The sequence below is a fragment of the Sceloporus occidentalis genome, unplaced genomic scaffold, assembly GCF_023333645.1.
Source record: "Sceloporus occidentalis isolate IW3139 unplaced genomic scaffold, rSceOcc1.0.p SCAF_2, whole genome shotgun sequence".
In the NCBI taxonomy this organism is placed as follows: Eukaryota; Metazoa; Chordata; class Lepidosauria; order Squamata; family Phrynosomatidae; genus Sceloporus; species Sceloporus occidentalis.
In genome coordinates, this window is record NW_028316982.1 from 60,507,438 (window position 1) to 60,525,228 (window position 17,791).

Here is a 17,791-nt window from a genome sequence, read left to right on the forward strand (position 1 = left end):
ACCGGGCAAGATCCATCACATTACCACTCTAAACAGCTTTAAAAAGGCTATAAAGACGGATCTCTTGCGGCAGGCCTTTCCTGAATAATTCTCCAGCTAGCCAAAGGAAAATCTAATTGCTGACTTCTGACTTCACCACAGTTATTGTATTGTTTTTAAATATGTTTTATATTTTAAATTCTACATTGTTTAATTGTATTTTAAGGGGGGGTGAGGGTTTGGACTGTATATCTTAATCTTGTAAGCTGCCTCGATTGCATTTTGTAGAGAGGTGGGATATAAATAAATTTTATTATTATATTCTTATTATTATTATTTAAAAGGAAAGTCCACCTTTTCCCTTCATTTCCAATGGTGGTTAAAGCTTTTCATTATATCGGTAATTCCCTTGCTCCCTTCCTCCCCAAAACCCAGAGTGGCAGAGGTGGTATGTGTTCCCATTTCATGCTTAAAGTGTCACCTAAATTCTTGCACCTTATGAACTGTATGTTCAGGAGAGTAATGAAAGGACAGGTGTCCTTTCATTCAGCGAGAAATTGAGGATCATGCAGCTTTCCAAATTCTGCTGCATTCCTAAAAATTGGCTAAGGCTGGTGGGCTTCATATTTCTCATCCTTGATCTAAAACTAGTACTTTGCACTAAATCACATACTGATGATAGTAGCTATAGGCAGGGACACCAGAATTGTGTTTAAGGTGGGAGACACCTTCAACTCTAGCAGACAAGTTATTATAAGTTTTGCCTTCTTCCACATAGATTTTAATAAAACCATCAAAATACAGAATGCATTGTGTTAAAATAACAACAAGGCAAAGAAGAAGAAGAACTACAATAGCAACAACAAGTGACACAGGTAACAGTCTAAAAGCAGTGGCAAAATAATAAGTGAAATATCACAGAAGTGAGTAAACCTTTTAAAATGAATAAGACCAATACACCAAGTAAAGGGTAACATATACAAGATCCTGTCTTAAATCCAACTGTTAATCTCAACTAAAGACAAGCTATTGAATCAACTGATTTATTCTGTATATTGAGTCATCTTTCTGCAATTGATCCAGGAGCTGACAGTTCCTAACAGGATTCCATCCCCTGAATACAAAGCAAATAAAAAACGAATACAAGTGAATACAAAAATGCCCATAAGGTATTTTAACACACCTGCACCTCCAGCATATTATTTTAAGAACAAAGGTTATGGAGATATGTCAAAATATACAGGATTCTAGACAAAATTCTCTCAGAAGAAAATGCAGAATATATGTCTCATCAGGCTTGAGATGTAGACAATATTATTTAGGATACTGAGAACAAAACAGGTTGGGAAAAGGTCTAAAGGATAGCTCTAAATTGGAGGCATGGGCATTAAAATTATAAAGGAAAATTCAGTGAAAACAAGTGTAAATTTATGCATCCTGGGGCAAAAAATTCCAAGTTCAGATATATGTTGGTGGGATCTGACCTGGCAGGGACTAACTAAGGCCCGGGACAGATGGGCCAAAAGTGGCATGCCACCGTCGATGCTAGGGTCCAGGAGCGCGCGGCAACTGCACGCTCCGGAACCCTAGCACATCATGGCAGTGACCTAATGTCAGCGTTCTGTCCACATGGGGGCTACCATCTTGATGTAAGCAATGCGCAGCGTATAGATGTTTCTGCATGTCACTTACATCGCGAGTGTGTGTGCACTCCATCCTAAAAAGAACCTGGTTTTCACAGGGTTCTTTTTGGGGTGGAGGGATGCCAGGCAGTTTGGCTGCTGTGGCATCCTTCTGCACACAAACAGGCTGCCTTCAGGCTGCCCTTTTGGGTTGGTTTGTACCGGGCCTAAGATATTTACTTTTACAGTGTGCCATTTTTTAAAATGCAAATCCCAAGTTGAGCATAATTACAAAGGGAATTGGAAACTAAACTTCCAACATCATACTGCTCACATCCATAGTGCCACCAAATCTGGAATAGCATATACAGTTCTGGTGAGCACATCTAAAGAAGATCTTGTAAAGAATGAAAGGGTGCAGGAAATTGTAACCAAAGTGGCCAAGGGACTAGAGCATCTTGCCTGTGAGGATATGCTGCAAAGTCTGTGGATGTTCAAATATTCAAATATTTCCTATAATCTCTTTAGTTCTTTTTAAGTGATGCTGTTTGAAATTTATCCTGGTTAAAACTCTCTGGGAGGCTCAGGAAAAATGGCTGAAGTGCTGTGCTTTATTGCCTCTGCAGCCTGGGAAAGTCGTTTGTCTGTCTACTAAGGGGCTAAACAGATAGGCAAAAAGAGGTGCTTTCAGGCTGACTTAAAGATGTGGCGTTTAGATGACACATGCCTTGAACCTAGCAGGAAAGTGCCCTCTAGGTGCCTTATGCAGAGAAAAGCCATTTCAAAAAGAAGCAGCTTTTTCCCACTTCTTCCTGGCTTGAAGCCATATCATATGGTCATGACATGAGCATTCCAGATGCCTTGGGAGCCGGCAGTGCAGTTGGTGGCTTCAGAAAAGGCAGGTTCAAGCCACTTTTTCCTGTCCATCTGTTTCGCCCCTAAGAAAGCTAGAATGGTGCTGTTAGATGGAGATTTTTGCTGTGCTTTTAAAACCATCATGCTAGTCATTTTCTTAGATTCTGCTGCCCTCGTGTGGTGATTTCTTGTGTTTACACTCTGTAATTGATATATTCTCTTTAAAAGTTGTGTGTGTGTGTTACCTTATGCTCTGGTTGATACAAGCAGAATTCATTCATCCAGGGCTAAATTACCCATTTTCAATGGATTGATTAACTGATTTTTCAATGGACTTAACCAATAGATGGCCCCTTCCTCTGATCACTGAAGAGCTTGAGTACCTGGTGTGCTAAGGTTGCAGGAAATGTTTGGGTTCTTTTCAGCAATCTCAGCAGTCTTATAAGGTTCCCCAAATATGGGGACATCTTAGCTGCCTGCTAAGAAGAGAGTCCTTTTCCAAGGGTGGGACTGTACAGGAAGAAACCTTCTGCTTGGTTTCATTGCCCCTATTCCATGTTATTTCTGTTGCTTTTTCCTTGTTGTTGAAGCAGTGGCATCCCTACTCCTGGTGTCACCCAGGGGCAGCAGTGGCCAAAAGGGTGCACTTTGCCCTCTCCACCGCAGCAGTATCCTTTTGAGGAGGCTTCTGCTGCTGTGGCAAAGCTGGGAGAGGTGTGCTTGGCCCTCTCTTTTGCCATGGTATCAGAGGTCTTCTGGTAACTGGCATTGCAATGAAGGCAGAAGAGGCGCAGCTGGAAGAGAGCCTGGCGGATGTCTTCTGGTGTGCCACCCAGTGTGGGCTGCACTCCCCATACCCTGCTAGTGACACCACTATGCTGAAGTGTCCCTTAAAGTACAGTCGGTCCTCCTTATCCATGGATTCTTTATCTATGGATTCAAGCATCCACGGCTTGAAAATAACAAAAAAAGTATGAATTCCAAATAACAAACCTTGATTTTGCCATTTTATATAAGGGACATCATTTTACTACGCAATTGTATTTAATGGGACTTGAGCATCCATGGGATTTTGTTATCCACAGGAGGTCTTGGAACTAAACCCCAGTGGATACCAGGGGACACTGCATACTCTTCATGCTCATTGTGCTGTAGTGGATTTTGGTATCCAAGTTAGTGGGGTGGTGAATCCATTCTGGGTTTGTAGTTCAGACTTTGAAGGAACTATCCAAGGCACTGACATCAGTAAATTAGGTTTATGGCTTTGGATAGTACACAGTGAATGTGGTGTAGTGGCTTGAGTGTAGAACAAGACTTGAGGAGACCAGGGTTCAAATCACCACTCAGGATTTGGATAGTCACCCACTGGGTGATCTGGGGCAGTTCACACTCTCTCAGCCTCAGATGAAGACAAAGCAAACCCTTTGAAAAAATCTTACCAAGAAAACCTCATGACAGATTCTCCTTAGGGTTCCCATAAGTTGGAAATGACTTGAGGGTACACAACCACAAGAACAACCTGAGATAGCTCCTTTAAAATTTGGACTAAAATTCAAAAGGAGTTCACTACCCCATTGATGTGATAGCCCCCAGCTGCCACTGGCATTGTATCATGTGCATCTCACGAAAATAATGTGCTTTCTCTCCAAGTATACGTCATTGGAAGTATGAACACTTTTGTTGCATTGGGAGGAGCAGCAGGATAAAAGACTGGTGTAAATTTTTATTACACATGCAGCTTTAGATCCCTTTATAAACAGAAGTAATGACTCAGGGGCATTTGAAATATTAAACCACTTACACAAATGTTTTGTTCACAAGACAGAATTGGGAGTAGATTATTTTTATCTTTGTAATTAAATAGCAATACTACATAGAAACCAGCTGGGAACCTAAAATAGTCTTGACAACAGGGCCCTTGAACTGCAGTTTTGTGCATACTTTGGAATTTGGATAAAATGGGATTCTTTCCAGAATAAACAGGCATAGGATTGCACTGTGAGAGAATTATGGTACTCTGAACGAATAACAGTCCAGTTAATGGAGGGATATATGGAGCAGTTACTAGAGAATTAATTGGGGTTCACATGGCATTTTGGAAGTTACAACTGCCATGCCCTCCACTGGAAGGCTGTTCCAGTGGAGAAGCATCCAAGCCGCCTGAGGGAAGGTTCTGAGCAAAGACTCTTTGGGTGTAGCAAACTCCCCAGGGATAAGGGGATCCCTCGAAAAGCAGACTGTCTTCAAAAGGAAACATAAGGCTGAAAGGTTTTCACCTAAACCTTGGGGTGGGGTCCTAACAAACTCTGTTGGCCAAACCCAGTGCTAGGAATGACATTGTTCCTGAGTGCTACAACCTGCTTATTCATCCTTGTATCCCGAGACCTTTATGAAGAGCAACGTTGTTCATAGCAACAGGCCTATATAAGTGAAAGGGTCCAACACTGGCCACAGTTCTATATGTTCTTAGAAAAGCATACATCTGATGAAATCTACATACTTTATTACACCAGGTTCTTCTGCTAAAATTGTGTTCTTTTCAAAAGTGCTATGAAATCGGGACTATTATCTTCTTTATTGCACCTTTGTAATCTCGCCAGCATTACAGCTAATAATGTTCACCCAAAGCATTTGGCAATGACCACTCAGTACCACCCAGAAGTGTCCAGTACTTAAAAAGGCCTTTTTTCCCCAGCAAAGTGGGGGGCAAAACTTCCTGATTCAAGATAGACTAGTCACTAGCAAATGAAAATTATTAATCTGCCAGTAATTTATGTAGTCTGCTCAAGTCAGGAATTCCTTTGTCCCTGATCACTAGCAAGCAAAGGGCAAGCAGCACCTAAATCCTGGCCAATGTCCAACAAAATTAGGATTAAAGCAGAGGTCATTTATCACACTGCAAATTCTAGCATCAACAAGCAGTAAAGGAGGTCATTCATAAAGGTTTTGCATGAATAAAAAGAAGCACCTGCCAAAAGATCTCCCACCGAGGTAACAACAGAAAAAAGGCAATGTCATATGATAAGTCCTAGCAAAAGAGCTGTTAACCAGATGTTATTGGCATTTACTGTGAAAGTTTATATTACACATTTCTTTCTCTTTGTTGGTCTGAAAGGTGCTACAACAGTGGTTCTGAAATGGTGGGGTGGGATCCCTGGGGTGTGTGTGAGTTGCTCAAGGGGGCTGTGAGACTTGGAGGCTCTGATCCCTCCTCTTCCTCCCCTTCCCAGACTTTCTTATGTGTAAAATTTATACATGTGTTGAGTTGAATATTGAGTTTATTTAAATAAAACTGTTAGAATCATAGAATCATATGATATTATTTCCTTAGAAAATGTTAAAATATGAATATACATGAATATGTGAATGAAAATATGCACAGTAAATAAATAAAATATTTTTATTCATATATTACATCAAGTGGGTGGAGTGTGACATCCACATGTAGATGTAAAGTGGAAGGTCCCAAGGGTAAAATGTTTGAGTACCACTGTGCTACAGGATTCCTTTCTATCTTTACATGCTAGCATTGTTGAGTTAGAGCAACTGATTGTACAATGGGCTCTGTAGTCTTGAGATCATCCCTACTGTCATTTAACGCTTCAATCACCAAGTCAAAAGTGAGACAGAGAGGCCTGTGCATGTGCTGCATTACAGCCCACATGTACACAACACCTGAGAAAGTGCAATCTCCTGTAAAGCTATTTTTATACTAATGCAATTCTCCAGCAAGATTTGGCCTATCTGAAAAGCTGCAGCTGCGATCCTACATGATGCTAATAGAGTATAACATTTCATGAATGAATTTACATTTGTTGGGGCTTCTTTTCCACTCCGTTAATGTTCTGACTTTATAGGAAAACCCAGGTATCTGGTGCTGCTCTTTTGCTTCAGGCTGCCCCCTTCCTCTGGCTATTAAATGGCCATGGAGGCAAGAGTCAGAGCTATGAAGCTGCCTTGTGCAAACAAGGCATTATGCAAGGAGGCACTGAATATCTCCTTGTGCAAGGAACTTAAAAGCACACCTCTTTCCTAACTGTGAAACAACTTACCACAGGAGACTAGGCTTGCCCCTCTGCTCCTTCTGCTGGCCAAACATCTTTTTACCCTGATAGGCTTTTCACCATTAATTTGCTGCTATGGAAATGTCTTACAAAGGGCAGTGTTGCATTTCCGCCCGCACCCCCCCCTTTTTTTTGTTATATTTTAAAATGTCTTTAAAATTATTTAAATCCAATGCTTGTTTTTAATATGGAAGTTTACTTGTGTTGTCAACTATCATAATTCCAGCTCGGGGGTGGGGTGGGATATTAAATACATACATATAACAACATTATACACATGTCTTTGCTAACTATATCTGAAGGACCACATTTTCCCCAGTCCGGATTTATAGGCTGTCCACAGTATTAAAAAGCACCATCTTTGGTCCTGGGACTTTGAGAACAAATTATCTCTTGGTGTCTGATCTAGCTTGTGGCAAGGAGGAGAGACAAGTCAAGGCTTGAAAGATGCAAGTGAAGAACAGTAGAAAGATTGAAGAGATAGCTTGATCAAGGAGTTTAGATAGAAACCAGATCTTATCATATAGATTCAAACTACAGGAAAAGAGATTCTCCCTAAACATTAGGAAGAACATCCTGATGATGAGAGCTGTTCAACAGTGGAGTATGCTTTCTCTGAGCATGGTGGATCTTCTTTGGAAGTTTTTAAGCAGAGACTGGCCATCTGTCAGAAGTGCTATGATTGTGTTTTCTCTGTATGACAGTGGGTTGGACTGGGTTGCCTTATGGTCTCTTTCAACTCTATGATTCAATGATTTAATGATTGTATATGACTCTTACTACTCAGTTAATGTCCCAGTAGCTTCTTGTTTGGTATGGTTGGCTCTCTTTGTCTCTTCCTTGGTGGGTTTTTGGGTCCATGGTTTTTGTTGTCCACTAGGTCAACCCCTTTCTGATGATATGATATCAAGGGGATTACTCCCAGGTAAGTACGGATGAAATTGCATCCTTAAAAGCCAGGCACTGGTTGGGGCCATTGAGAAAAACTGAATGATGTAGAGTAGACACTAGCCAAAGAGTTAGTCCCACTGAAGTCAATGGGACTTATGCCTGAGTAGACTGCACTGGTAGAAGCCCAGAGAAGTACTTGTAAATCCTGTTCCATAATTTTACCAATCTAGGGAGCGGGCTCTAAGCGTGTACTTGGAAGGGAAGCTGCAGCAGCAGAAAGCACAGGAATAGTGTCTCTTAGCCTGATCTGTATCATAGAGTTGGTTTGAAGACAAAATTAATGTGTGGCGAGCCATGTATTGAACTACTTGAACAAACACATGGAAAAGTAATAAATAAAAATAAGTTGGTAAAGTTCAAATGAAAACCCAGGCAGTGGCAGCTGGTGGCTTCCACATCAGTGAGATTGTGAATTTGCTCTAGGTTTTAGTGTGAACTTTAAAGGAACTATCTAAAAGGCTGAATCTATATCCTTTAAAGTATTGAGTAAAACTTGCAGTGGACTCTATTCACATAGAAACCATAATGGGGGTCTTTGCCCTCCACATGGCTCAGCCAACTTTGTGGACAGCTTTGGAGATCCCTGTCTGTATTTGCCTGTAGCTTACAAGCTCTGTGTTCTTCATCAGTGGACAATCATATCTGCACTTGGGCTTCTTATTTTTAAAGTGCCATTACTGGAATGTCTTAGCCAGTATGGGTGCTAGTTGTCCTAGCTTTGAGATTTTGGCCATCCTGGTGGTGATGAAGTAAGTGAGATAGAGACTAGAGTGATGTTTATGGGAGACTCAAAGTGAATCTGACCAAACATGGGCAAGAGCCTATTTGAAGACCTACTCTGTGAGTTTGGCCCCATTCCCACTGGCTTATAAAGTGGATCAAGACTCGGATTATGGGGGCATCGTTCCCATTTGAGCGCACATTTGATCCTCATTGCGCCAATTTCGTTCTCATTGCATTTCGGATCTGATCCCCATGTAATCAATTTTTCTAGGGAAAACCCAAATCAAGGGGGCTCAAATCTGGGTTAATTTGACTGTACTTTTTTGGAGGTTTTTCCTGCACCTCCTGAGTCCGATTTGGGGCAAATGAATGGGAACGACAAGGGTGTCCAATTCGGGAACTTGGGGATGGGAGGAGCAGTGCTCAAGGGGTTAGCCTGGGGGTGTCACCCACTTTGTTCTCTTTCCTGCATTACTGGCACCATTTTCTCCCATTCACGTAGCCTTTCCCCCAGTGGAGTGGGAAGCAGGGTAAGACAATTGCATGTGTAGACAAATTTATTTTTTTTAAAATAAGCTTTCAATCGCCTAGGCATTCTGTCAGGTGTGCAAACATAGCAAATTACTACATTGACCTCCAGACACGGTAAACACATTACACCCCCCCTGCAACCTCCCCCCCTGCTCCATATGCATAGACCGAAGTGTGAGGAGACCCATTGAACATCATTTTAAAACTTATTACATGCCTGCTCAATCGCCCCCCAGACAGCCCAGGGAGCAATGGGGGAGGCAAAGGGACTTGGGGGGATGAAGGCTCCTCCTTTTCCCAGAGGGGCTCTGGGAAGACACAGGAAAGCTTGGGAGGCAAAGGGACAGGTTCCTTCTCCCTTTCCCAGAGGGGCTCTGGGAAAAGGCAGGAGAGCTTGGGAGGCAAAGGGACTTGGGAGGATAGAGGCTTCTTCTTTTTTTCCCAGAGGGGCTCTGGGAAGACACAAGAGAGATTGGGAGGCAAAGGGACTTGGGGGAATAGAGGCTCCTTCTCCTTTTCCCAGAGGGGCTCTGGGAAGACACAAGAGAGCTTGGGAGGCAAAGGGACTTGGGGGGATAGAGGCTCCTTCTCTTTTTCCCAGAAGGGCTCTGGGAAGACACAGGAGTCCCAGTTCTGGGGAAAGAGTGGGATACAAATAAATATAATAATAAAATAATAATAATTCCTTGCCCATGCTGGCTAAGGAAAGATAATGTTTCCAAAGGCTGGAAGGGAAGGGAGTATCTTGGGTGTTTATCACACAAGGTTTTTTGCAGCTCAAATCCGGGGTGACTCCTGGTTCAGCTATGCAAATTCACGTTATAACACACATGTTTTATCACACCTGGTTGCCCTTCCGTTGCCCTTCCGAATCGAGGGCGAATCAAATCCAAGGCAAGTCACGTGATGCGGATTCACGCAAAGCAGAGTGAGTGCACATTGTATTACCACACCAGTGTATACCATGCCGATTCAACTATTCGAATTGGGACCCTTGTGCATGCTCAGTGAGGGTCTGAACGCATCTTAAACCTTTGCACTTCTGGGTTAAGAAAGGAGCCTGGTTCCACTTTTACGTGAATGCTAGCCTCACCTGAATGACTGCTGCATGTTTCTTCCTCCCTTCTATTTTGCCATCCCTGGCAGCCAAATTCAAACAGGTCCTCTGTGTCAGAGCCCCCATCCATTTCAGCCACATCTACATCTATTCTCCTGTCATTCTCATCTATTTCAGCCACATCTATATCTATCCTCTGTGTCAGAGCCCCCATCCATTTATTATTATTATTATTATTATTATTATTATTATAGAATTATTATTATTATTATTCACTGCAAAATAATCAGTGTAGAAGCTGCAGGTTTACTTGGATGTAAATCCTTTGGATCTGAAGGAGATCCATTTTGGAGGATTACAGAAATGATCCGGTTTCCCTTATTCTCCATGCTTCCTAAAGTACCACCTCCCAGAATGCAATCCGCTCTTCTTCCCTTTGTAACAGTTGCCTTCTCTTAGGTTACATCTGCACTTGGGAAATAATCTGATTTGACTCCACTTTCACTTTGGGTTGCCATAAATCAGGACCTCCAAACTGGGACAAACGTAGGACAACATTTTCAAATGTAGGACCTTTTTTGGGGGGCAGGGGAGCAGATCCAAGCCTCTCCCTCCCAGCTTCACTTTCCTTCCCCCCAACCCCTTCGGGGGAGAGGAAAGCCCCAGAAAGGAGAAGCCTGGGCAGCGGAGGACAAGCCTAGACTGAGGACGCAGGCTCCTGAGGGACTTGTGTGCTTGGCCCAGGCCTGTCCTCCAAGGCCACGGAGGACAAGCCTAGACCGAGGACGCAGGCTCCTCTGAGGGGCTTGTGTGCTCGGCCCAGGCCTTTCCTCTGAGGCCACTCTCCTCTTCCCGGACCTCCCCTATCCTCCAAAGGGCTCTTTGGAGCTCTTTGAAGGGAAGGGAAGCAGGAAAGGAGAGGAGAGACCTGGGCACTAGCCCGGTCCTGCTCTTCCCAGACCTCCCCTTTCCTCCAAAGGGCTCTTTTTGGAGCCCTTTGCAGGAAAGGGAAGGGAGCAGGGAAGGCGAGGACTCAGCGGCTGCGGAGGACAACCCCAGGCCTCTCCTCGGAGGCTTCATTTTCCTCAGGCCAAAGGGAGAAGCCTGACCCAAGCAGGGAAGGTAAGTAGGGAGGGAGGGAGGGAGGGAGGGAGGGAGGGAGGGAGGGAGGGCGGAGGCAAGGTGAGGGACTTTTGTCCCCAATCCGACGTCCCATGCTTCTTCACCGAGACTCTACTGTACACAGAAAGTACACTTTGGGGGGGGAAAAACCTTTGAAAATGGGCACCCACCTCCTCCTCCTCCTCCTCCTGTTTCCCCCTCCTCCTCCTCCTCACCATGCACTAAGAAAGGGCGCTTTTCCCTCCCCCTGGCTGGCCCAGAGTCTCACTCCTCCTCCTCCTCCTCCTGCAAGGGTCCACCTCCTCCTTGAGGCTGGCCAATGGCAGAGTGGGGCTGGAAACAGCTCCGCCCCAGCTGCTGTGCCATTGGCCAGCCAGCCTCAAGGGGACGAGTGTTCCCTTTAGGCGTGATGGCTGCCTGCCGGGCCCAAACCTGGGATTTAGAGGGAACCGGACCGTGACCGTGCCAGTACACCCAAAACCGTTACAAGCACGGGCGCAGCAGGGTTATGGCATCCCTACTTTCACTGTCCTGGCTCACTGCTATGGAATTCTGTGAGTTGGAGTTTGTAGTGGGGTCCTTGGTTCGAGGCTGTGGAATTCTCGGAACTGGAGTTTGTTGCTCCCCCCAGCCTCTGATGGCCCCCTCCGTTGCTCCCATCTCTCACCCCAGCCTCCTGTTTCATTCCCTCCATCCCTGTCATCTACCCTTCCGAGCAATGGAAACAATTGGGGCGAAATTGCAGCGCAGTATCATGGGAAATTTGCCTCTTTGGAGAGTTGTGGGGGTGTACCGGGAGGGAAGCAAAATTGCATTCCACACCAGATCAATTCGGAGTGAAATCGAAGTGAGCTTGAATGCGAATTCTGTGAATTCACTTTTTACTGAATTCACCAAAATGAGGAATCACTGCAGAAGTGTCACAGAAGGAGCTCCCATAGAAAGGAATTGCGTGTGATAACACATCATGTTATCATGTCAATTCTCATTGTTGGACCCACAGTCACGTCAGATCAGAGCTGCAAAAAGCTGCAAAAACCTCAGTGTGATAATAGAGAAATACGGCCATCTTCTCCCACTAGATGTCCTCCTTCTCCAGCACTTGCTGTAATAGCTTGATAGTTGGGGACCCTGTGCAAAGAGGCACAGTGATCAAAGAACTACAGAGATTAAAGAATCTCTTCCTGCATTTTTATGTACTGTGTATTCTAAAGTAAAATAACATGTCATTCTTCTTGAGCAAAGTCTTAACAGCCCACGGAAGGATGGAGAAGCACAGTGATCAGCAAGTAACATTACAAGTATATTTTTTAATGTAGAGTAGAACTGAGAGTTTTAGGAAAGCAAAATGTTGGTGGGTTTGTCCAGTTCTTTTTGTCAAGCCCAGCTATGACATGTATTGCTCTCTTCTGCCTCTTGCCAACATTTTCCCTGCAGAGGATGCAGCTAAATACCAAGATAGAGAATGACTATCATCTGGAATAACTACTACTGCATGGCTATCATTTTCTGTGATCCAGTTTGCACAGACCTTCTAACCCTATGTGTATACTTTAGATGCAGAGTAGCATAAGAGTGAACTTCAAACCCATATGAGTGCACATGTATATACACACACATCTACACACACATACCACTGCATCATGTGCATGTTCACATGTATATCTGCCTAATTGAACTGCCTACCTATTTTTTGTACTAGACAATGCACGTTATGGTATGTAGTTATCCAGAGGTATGTTCAGCTATGGCATTCTGCACATGCCAGATATGTGTGTTCACTTGTATCCATGCATGTGCACCTCACCATTTGGAATCAGTGTACACTGTAGGTAAGATAGGATTTTGACCTGCCCTGAATCTTTTTAAAACAGAAATGGGGAAAGTGCAGCCCTCGGGACCCCATTTTTTAGGCCCCAAAGCTGCCCAGGCATCACCCAAATATTCCCAGACCCAAATTGCAGGTGATTATTTTTGCCCCCAAATAGTTAAAAACAAACAACCATGAAAAAGATGGCGCTTCTCCATAATGGCCCCCAAATACCCTCCTCACCTGAGCAATGTGACATTGCTGACAAGCAAGTTGGGAGTACTGGTGATCCCCACCCCCTATCTCCACCTCTGCTTTAGAATAACTTATACAGCATATACACAAATGCCTTCAAATAGTGGGTGGGTGAGCCTTTTAAAAAAACAGCTGTTAGCTCACAGAGATTCCAGTAGAGCAGTGAGCCATATGTTGCCATACTTTGGAGTTTAAAAAGTGAGGTGGGAAAGGATGGTGATGCTAAACTTTTGGGTGGCTGAAAGTACAAATGGTTAGATCTCACTTTGGTAACAGCTGCTGCACAATGAGATTTTAGTAAACAGTACAAATTGAATCTTCCTTATCTAGAATTCAGAAATCTGAAATACTCCAAAATCCAAAATTCTCTACATGGGTGGCTAAGTTAGTGACACCTTTGCTTTCTATCAATGTACACAAATTTGTTTCATACACATTATTATTATTATTTTATACACAATTATAAAATTACCTTCATACTATGTGTATAAACTGTATATGAAACATACATGAGTTTCATGTTTAGGCTTGGGTCCCATCTCCATTATTATCTCATTATGTATATGAAAATACTCCAACAGATAGACAGATTTGAGACTAGGGATTCAACCCATGCTAGATGGAGTTATACTCTCCCGGACTGTGTCCAGTTCTGGGCACCACAATTCAAAAAGGATGTTGTCAAGCTGGAGTATGTGCAGAGGAGGGCAACCAAAATGGTTAAAGGTCTGGAAACTATTCCTTATGAGGAGAGACTTGGGCAGCTGGGTATGTTTAGCCTGGAGAAGAGAAGGTTAAGAGGTGATATGATAGCCCTGTTTAAATATTTGAAGGGATGACAAACTGAAGATGGAGCAAATTTGTTTTCTGCAGCTTCAGAGAATAGGAACTGGACCAATGGGAACAAACTACAGGAAAATAAATACCACATCAACATTAGAAAATACTTCCTGATGGTAAAAACTGTTTTGACAGTGGAATGCACTCCCTTGGATTGTGTTGGAGTCTCCTTCTTTGGAGGTTTTTAAACAGAGGCTGGATGGCCATGTGTTGGGGATGTTCTGCTAGCTGTGTACAAGCTTCCATAGTGCAGAGTGGGAAATGGTACCCGCTTTGAAAACCAAACCAGCGAGATCTTTGTCTTTGGGCTTAATTTAAAAGACTAAGCATGAACAGACTGAGCCATTTTGAGACTTTGGTAAGGGGTAAAGAACAGGAGATGGCATTGCCACAGTGTGGTCCCAACTAGAATCCTTTACCCTCGTGCTTATTATTTGCAGGAATAGGAACAGCAAAGTATTAACACCCGCTTTTCCCTCTGCCACGGCCTCAGTCTTATTTGGCCCTCCTCATAACCTCTCTTTATTCTTAATTATTTTTTCTTGTTCTTAATAAAACATACCAAGTGATGTACATGTACAACTTCAATCCCATTCTGCTGAAGTTGCCCAATACCATGCACAGGGCCCAAGCATATTATACTATTAATCAGACATGGCAAAAGCCTGCTAGCTATATCATGCTTCAGAGATTGAAAAAGTTACAAATGGGAGTTGAAACCCCTCAAAGTTACTTTTTCTACACCATGGTGGTGTGTTAGGTGTAGATAGTCTATGATTAGGAACTTGTCTGAAAGTGAATTAGCCTTCTCTCTGGTTCTTTCTCATTCAAGAGCTATGCTCAGTTTTAGCAGGAAAAGCATCTAGACAAGTTCCTTACTCATCATAAAACATATCCCCATTCCATTTCATGTCATCATTGGAAAGCATTAACAAGCTTGGCCAAAGTATAAAAGGTGTAGGTTTCATGACAAACTTCACAAAAGCAGTGAGCCCAACTCTGAATATGGCCACTCCAACCCTATTTGGGGGTGAAATTCTCCTGTCCTGCTCATTCAGATCCATTTCAAGTAAAGAGACCAGCTGCTTCATTTTCAGCTGCCTCACGTATCCTTTTCTTTTCATCCAGCTGCATCTTCTTATCACTCAGTGTTGTATGATTCTGATATAGTCTGTGGGATGATTTTGCCCCCACCTTGCTGTTGCACAGTGAGAGGTGGAGGAAGAGCAGTCTATCCATTATGCTCATCCACTTGTACTTTTGCCCACTTTGGTAAGAGCATCCTTGTGCCATCTTCAGTCAAGGAGCTAGGAAGAGGCAGCCCTCCATTGGTCAGCAGGACCTGTGGAGTCAGACCATTGCCATGCCAACGGGTGCTGCCTCTGGTTTCCAGGGAGCCTTGCTGTGAAGTGTTGGGTGTGGTGGAGGATGATGCCAGGCAAGGCAAGGCAAGGCAAGAATTCAGACAGGCACTTGCATGGCAAAGCCTGAAAGAGGACACTCCTCCAGAACAGTGGGTTGCCAGCTGCCTTCTTCTAAGGGGCCCCGTGACTGGCTGGGAGAGCTACTTGGTACTGCCCCTTTTGTGGTTTCTGCCTTCCTCTCCACTCTGAGTGTGGAGGTGTACCTGAGGAGGGGCAGCATCCCTTGCATTTCAGATGAACAATACAAAGCTGAGGTGGCAGCACAAGGATCATTCCTAGCTCTGCACAAGAATCATTCCAAGTTTCCCTGAAGCACTGGGAAATAAGCTCTGGGTGTGTCTGTTTGCCAGCAATTGTTGCTCTGGCTCTCTCAGTGAGCCAGGAGCACCTCTGCTCACACTTTGCCTCTGCCACCAACAATCCCAGCTGGATTACCTCAGTTCAAACCACCACTTCTTCCCCCTTCTCCTCCTTGTCTTAATCTGCTGCCTGTCTGAAGTCAAGAGTTCTGGTTTGATTAGCATTTGCTCTGACTTGGATGTCTGGGCACTGTCAGAGAGGAGAGCACAAGACACCAGTCGACGTTTCTCTGCCAGAATTTTTACTTTTCACCTGGCCTAGCTTGGAGTGTGGGGAACTATTTCTTTGCTTGGAGGGCACCCCAAGGTACTGCCTTGCCACAGGATAATTTGTGCTATGACTCACTGCCAGCAACGATGCAAGAGGCAGCTAGGGCGGATGATCCGTTTCTTCTACCAGTTTGTCACTGGGACCCTGTCTCAAGGTAAGTTTTTCCAAGATTCTGGAGCAGGGGTGAGTTGAGGTTGGGAACTGGCATATTTGATAGAGCAGGTAAGTCATGACAGAGGGCCTGGGACATGTGTGCATTTCGTGGGGTGGACATCAAAGTCCTAGAGTGTAGGGGTAAAGCACGAAGAGGGAGAAAACTGCTCTCTCTGCCTTCCCCATAGATCACCTTGGCTCTTTGGAATGGAGGTATGAGGAATTAATATTTCTTTGACTAATCTTTTATAGTGATAATTGCTGTGTGATCCTGGGCAGTAAAATGATGACCCTGGACGATGCTGGAACTACCAGAGGTTGGTTCCATGCATGCTTCTGCTATGAGATAGTCCCAGGACCCCAAATCTTGTCTCAGTCACTGGATCTTTCTGCAGTCACCTTGCTTTACTAAGGACATTGGAGTACCTTGGAGAAGATGTTCATTGTGCAGGACACATGTGCACTTAGGCTTTCCAGGTTCCCTTGTTTGCAGTATAATGCATATGATGTATTGGTCCCATCTCACCCCATCCTCTGGAAGGAAATTATCCTGGCCCCTCCACTGATAAGTGGAAGGTCTGCTCTGTAAACAGAATTATATTTTCTCAGCAGCGGCACACTGAGAGCCAAGTTGAAGGATATGATTAGTATTAAATCTTTGGTTTGTGCAGTCATACTTTGTGAAGATTATAACCTAGAAAAATGAGCTTCAGGTGGTTTTGCTAGAACAGATTGCAACCTATATACAAGCTATGGACTTTTCTGGTCATGAAGTATGCTGAGTCCTTCTCTGTTTGATTTTCTGTGGACTCCCATTTGGAAACTGTACAACTATAGAAATTTAACATAATTCTTGCAACAGCATCTGTTGCCTTCCCCTGAGACCATGTGACTTGCCCAAGGTCACCCAGTGGATTTCATGACTGATCCGGGAATCAAAACCTGGTCTCTAGAGTCACAGTTTAATGCTGTGGTTCTACAATGACAGAATCCTTTTGTGGTCTAGAAATGTACTGATTTGAAGAATAGTTTCCCCAGCATTTCTGTGGTCCCTGTGGGTTTCTGGACTGTTCAGTGAATATTCAAGGAATTTCTGGATCCCTGGGCTGCCAAATTGCAGCACAGATGCCACCATTTCAGCTCATCTGTACACAGCTGAACCAAATTCTTTCATTCTTTTATTATTTTATTCATTTATATCCCACCATTCTCCCAATAATGAGATTCAAGGTGGCTTATAACATTTTAAAAAAACTATATAAATTAACAACTACTGTTGCGGATATTACCAGATAATGACAAGGGAAATTAACCACAAGGACCACTGACATGCGGAAGACACGGGGAATTTATTTTATGGCCGGGCCCCTCCAAAGGTGGGAGCCCAGAACTCAGATATTGCAAAGCATTTATAGAAATCCATACAAAGACAGGAAATCAAAATCCAAACCCCTAATTTTTCTCCTCCACTTAGTTAATTCCAAAACATCTATATTGACAAATTCTTTCTATGATGTTATCAAACTTTTGTTTACATTTAAAATGTACAGTACAAGTACAATCTGTTTAGGAAATGTTAGAGTTTACTTTTCCTTGTTATGGAACAGGCAATTCTGGACACTTAATCCTGGATGTACACTTATAGAAGGACAAAACTACATGTTCCCAAACAAAGCCTTCCAAAAGCAAAAGAAATGATTTTTTAGTCTTTTTAAGAGTTCCCTTATTCAAGAGGTAGTCACCTAGCCTGACTCCAAATCTATAGTCATATACAG

General features: G+C 43.6%; 1 protein-coding gene across 4 annotated transcripts in view; it reads left to right on the forward strand.

Annotated features, from left to right (window-relative positions):
• LOC149318434 (A-type potassium channel modulatory protein KCNIP2) overlaps window positions 1-17,791 on the forward strand; it is a 176,444-nt gene that overhangs the window by 82,419 nt on the left and 76,234 nt on the right. The window contains exon 1 of one of the 4 annotated variants that reach the window (XM_089509719.1): window positions 15,930-16,017. The exons of the other annotated variants lie outside the window; for them this stretch is intronic. Within the exon in view, the coding sequence (XP_089365845.1) occupies window positions 15,930-16,017 (88 nt within the window). Of the gene's footprint in view, window positions 1-15,929; window positions 16,018-17,791 lie in introns of those variants that run through there. 4 annotated transcript variants of the gene reach the window in all.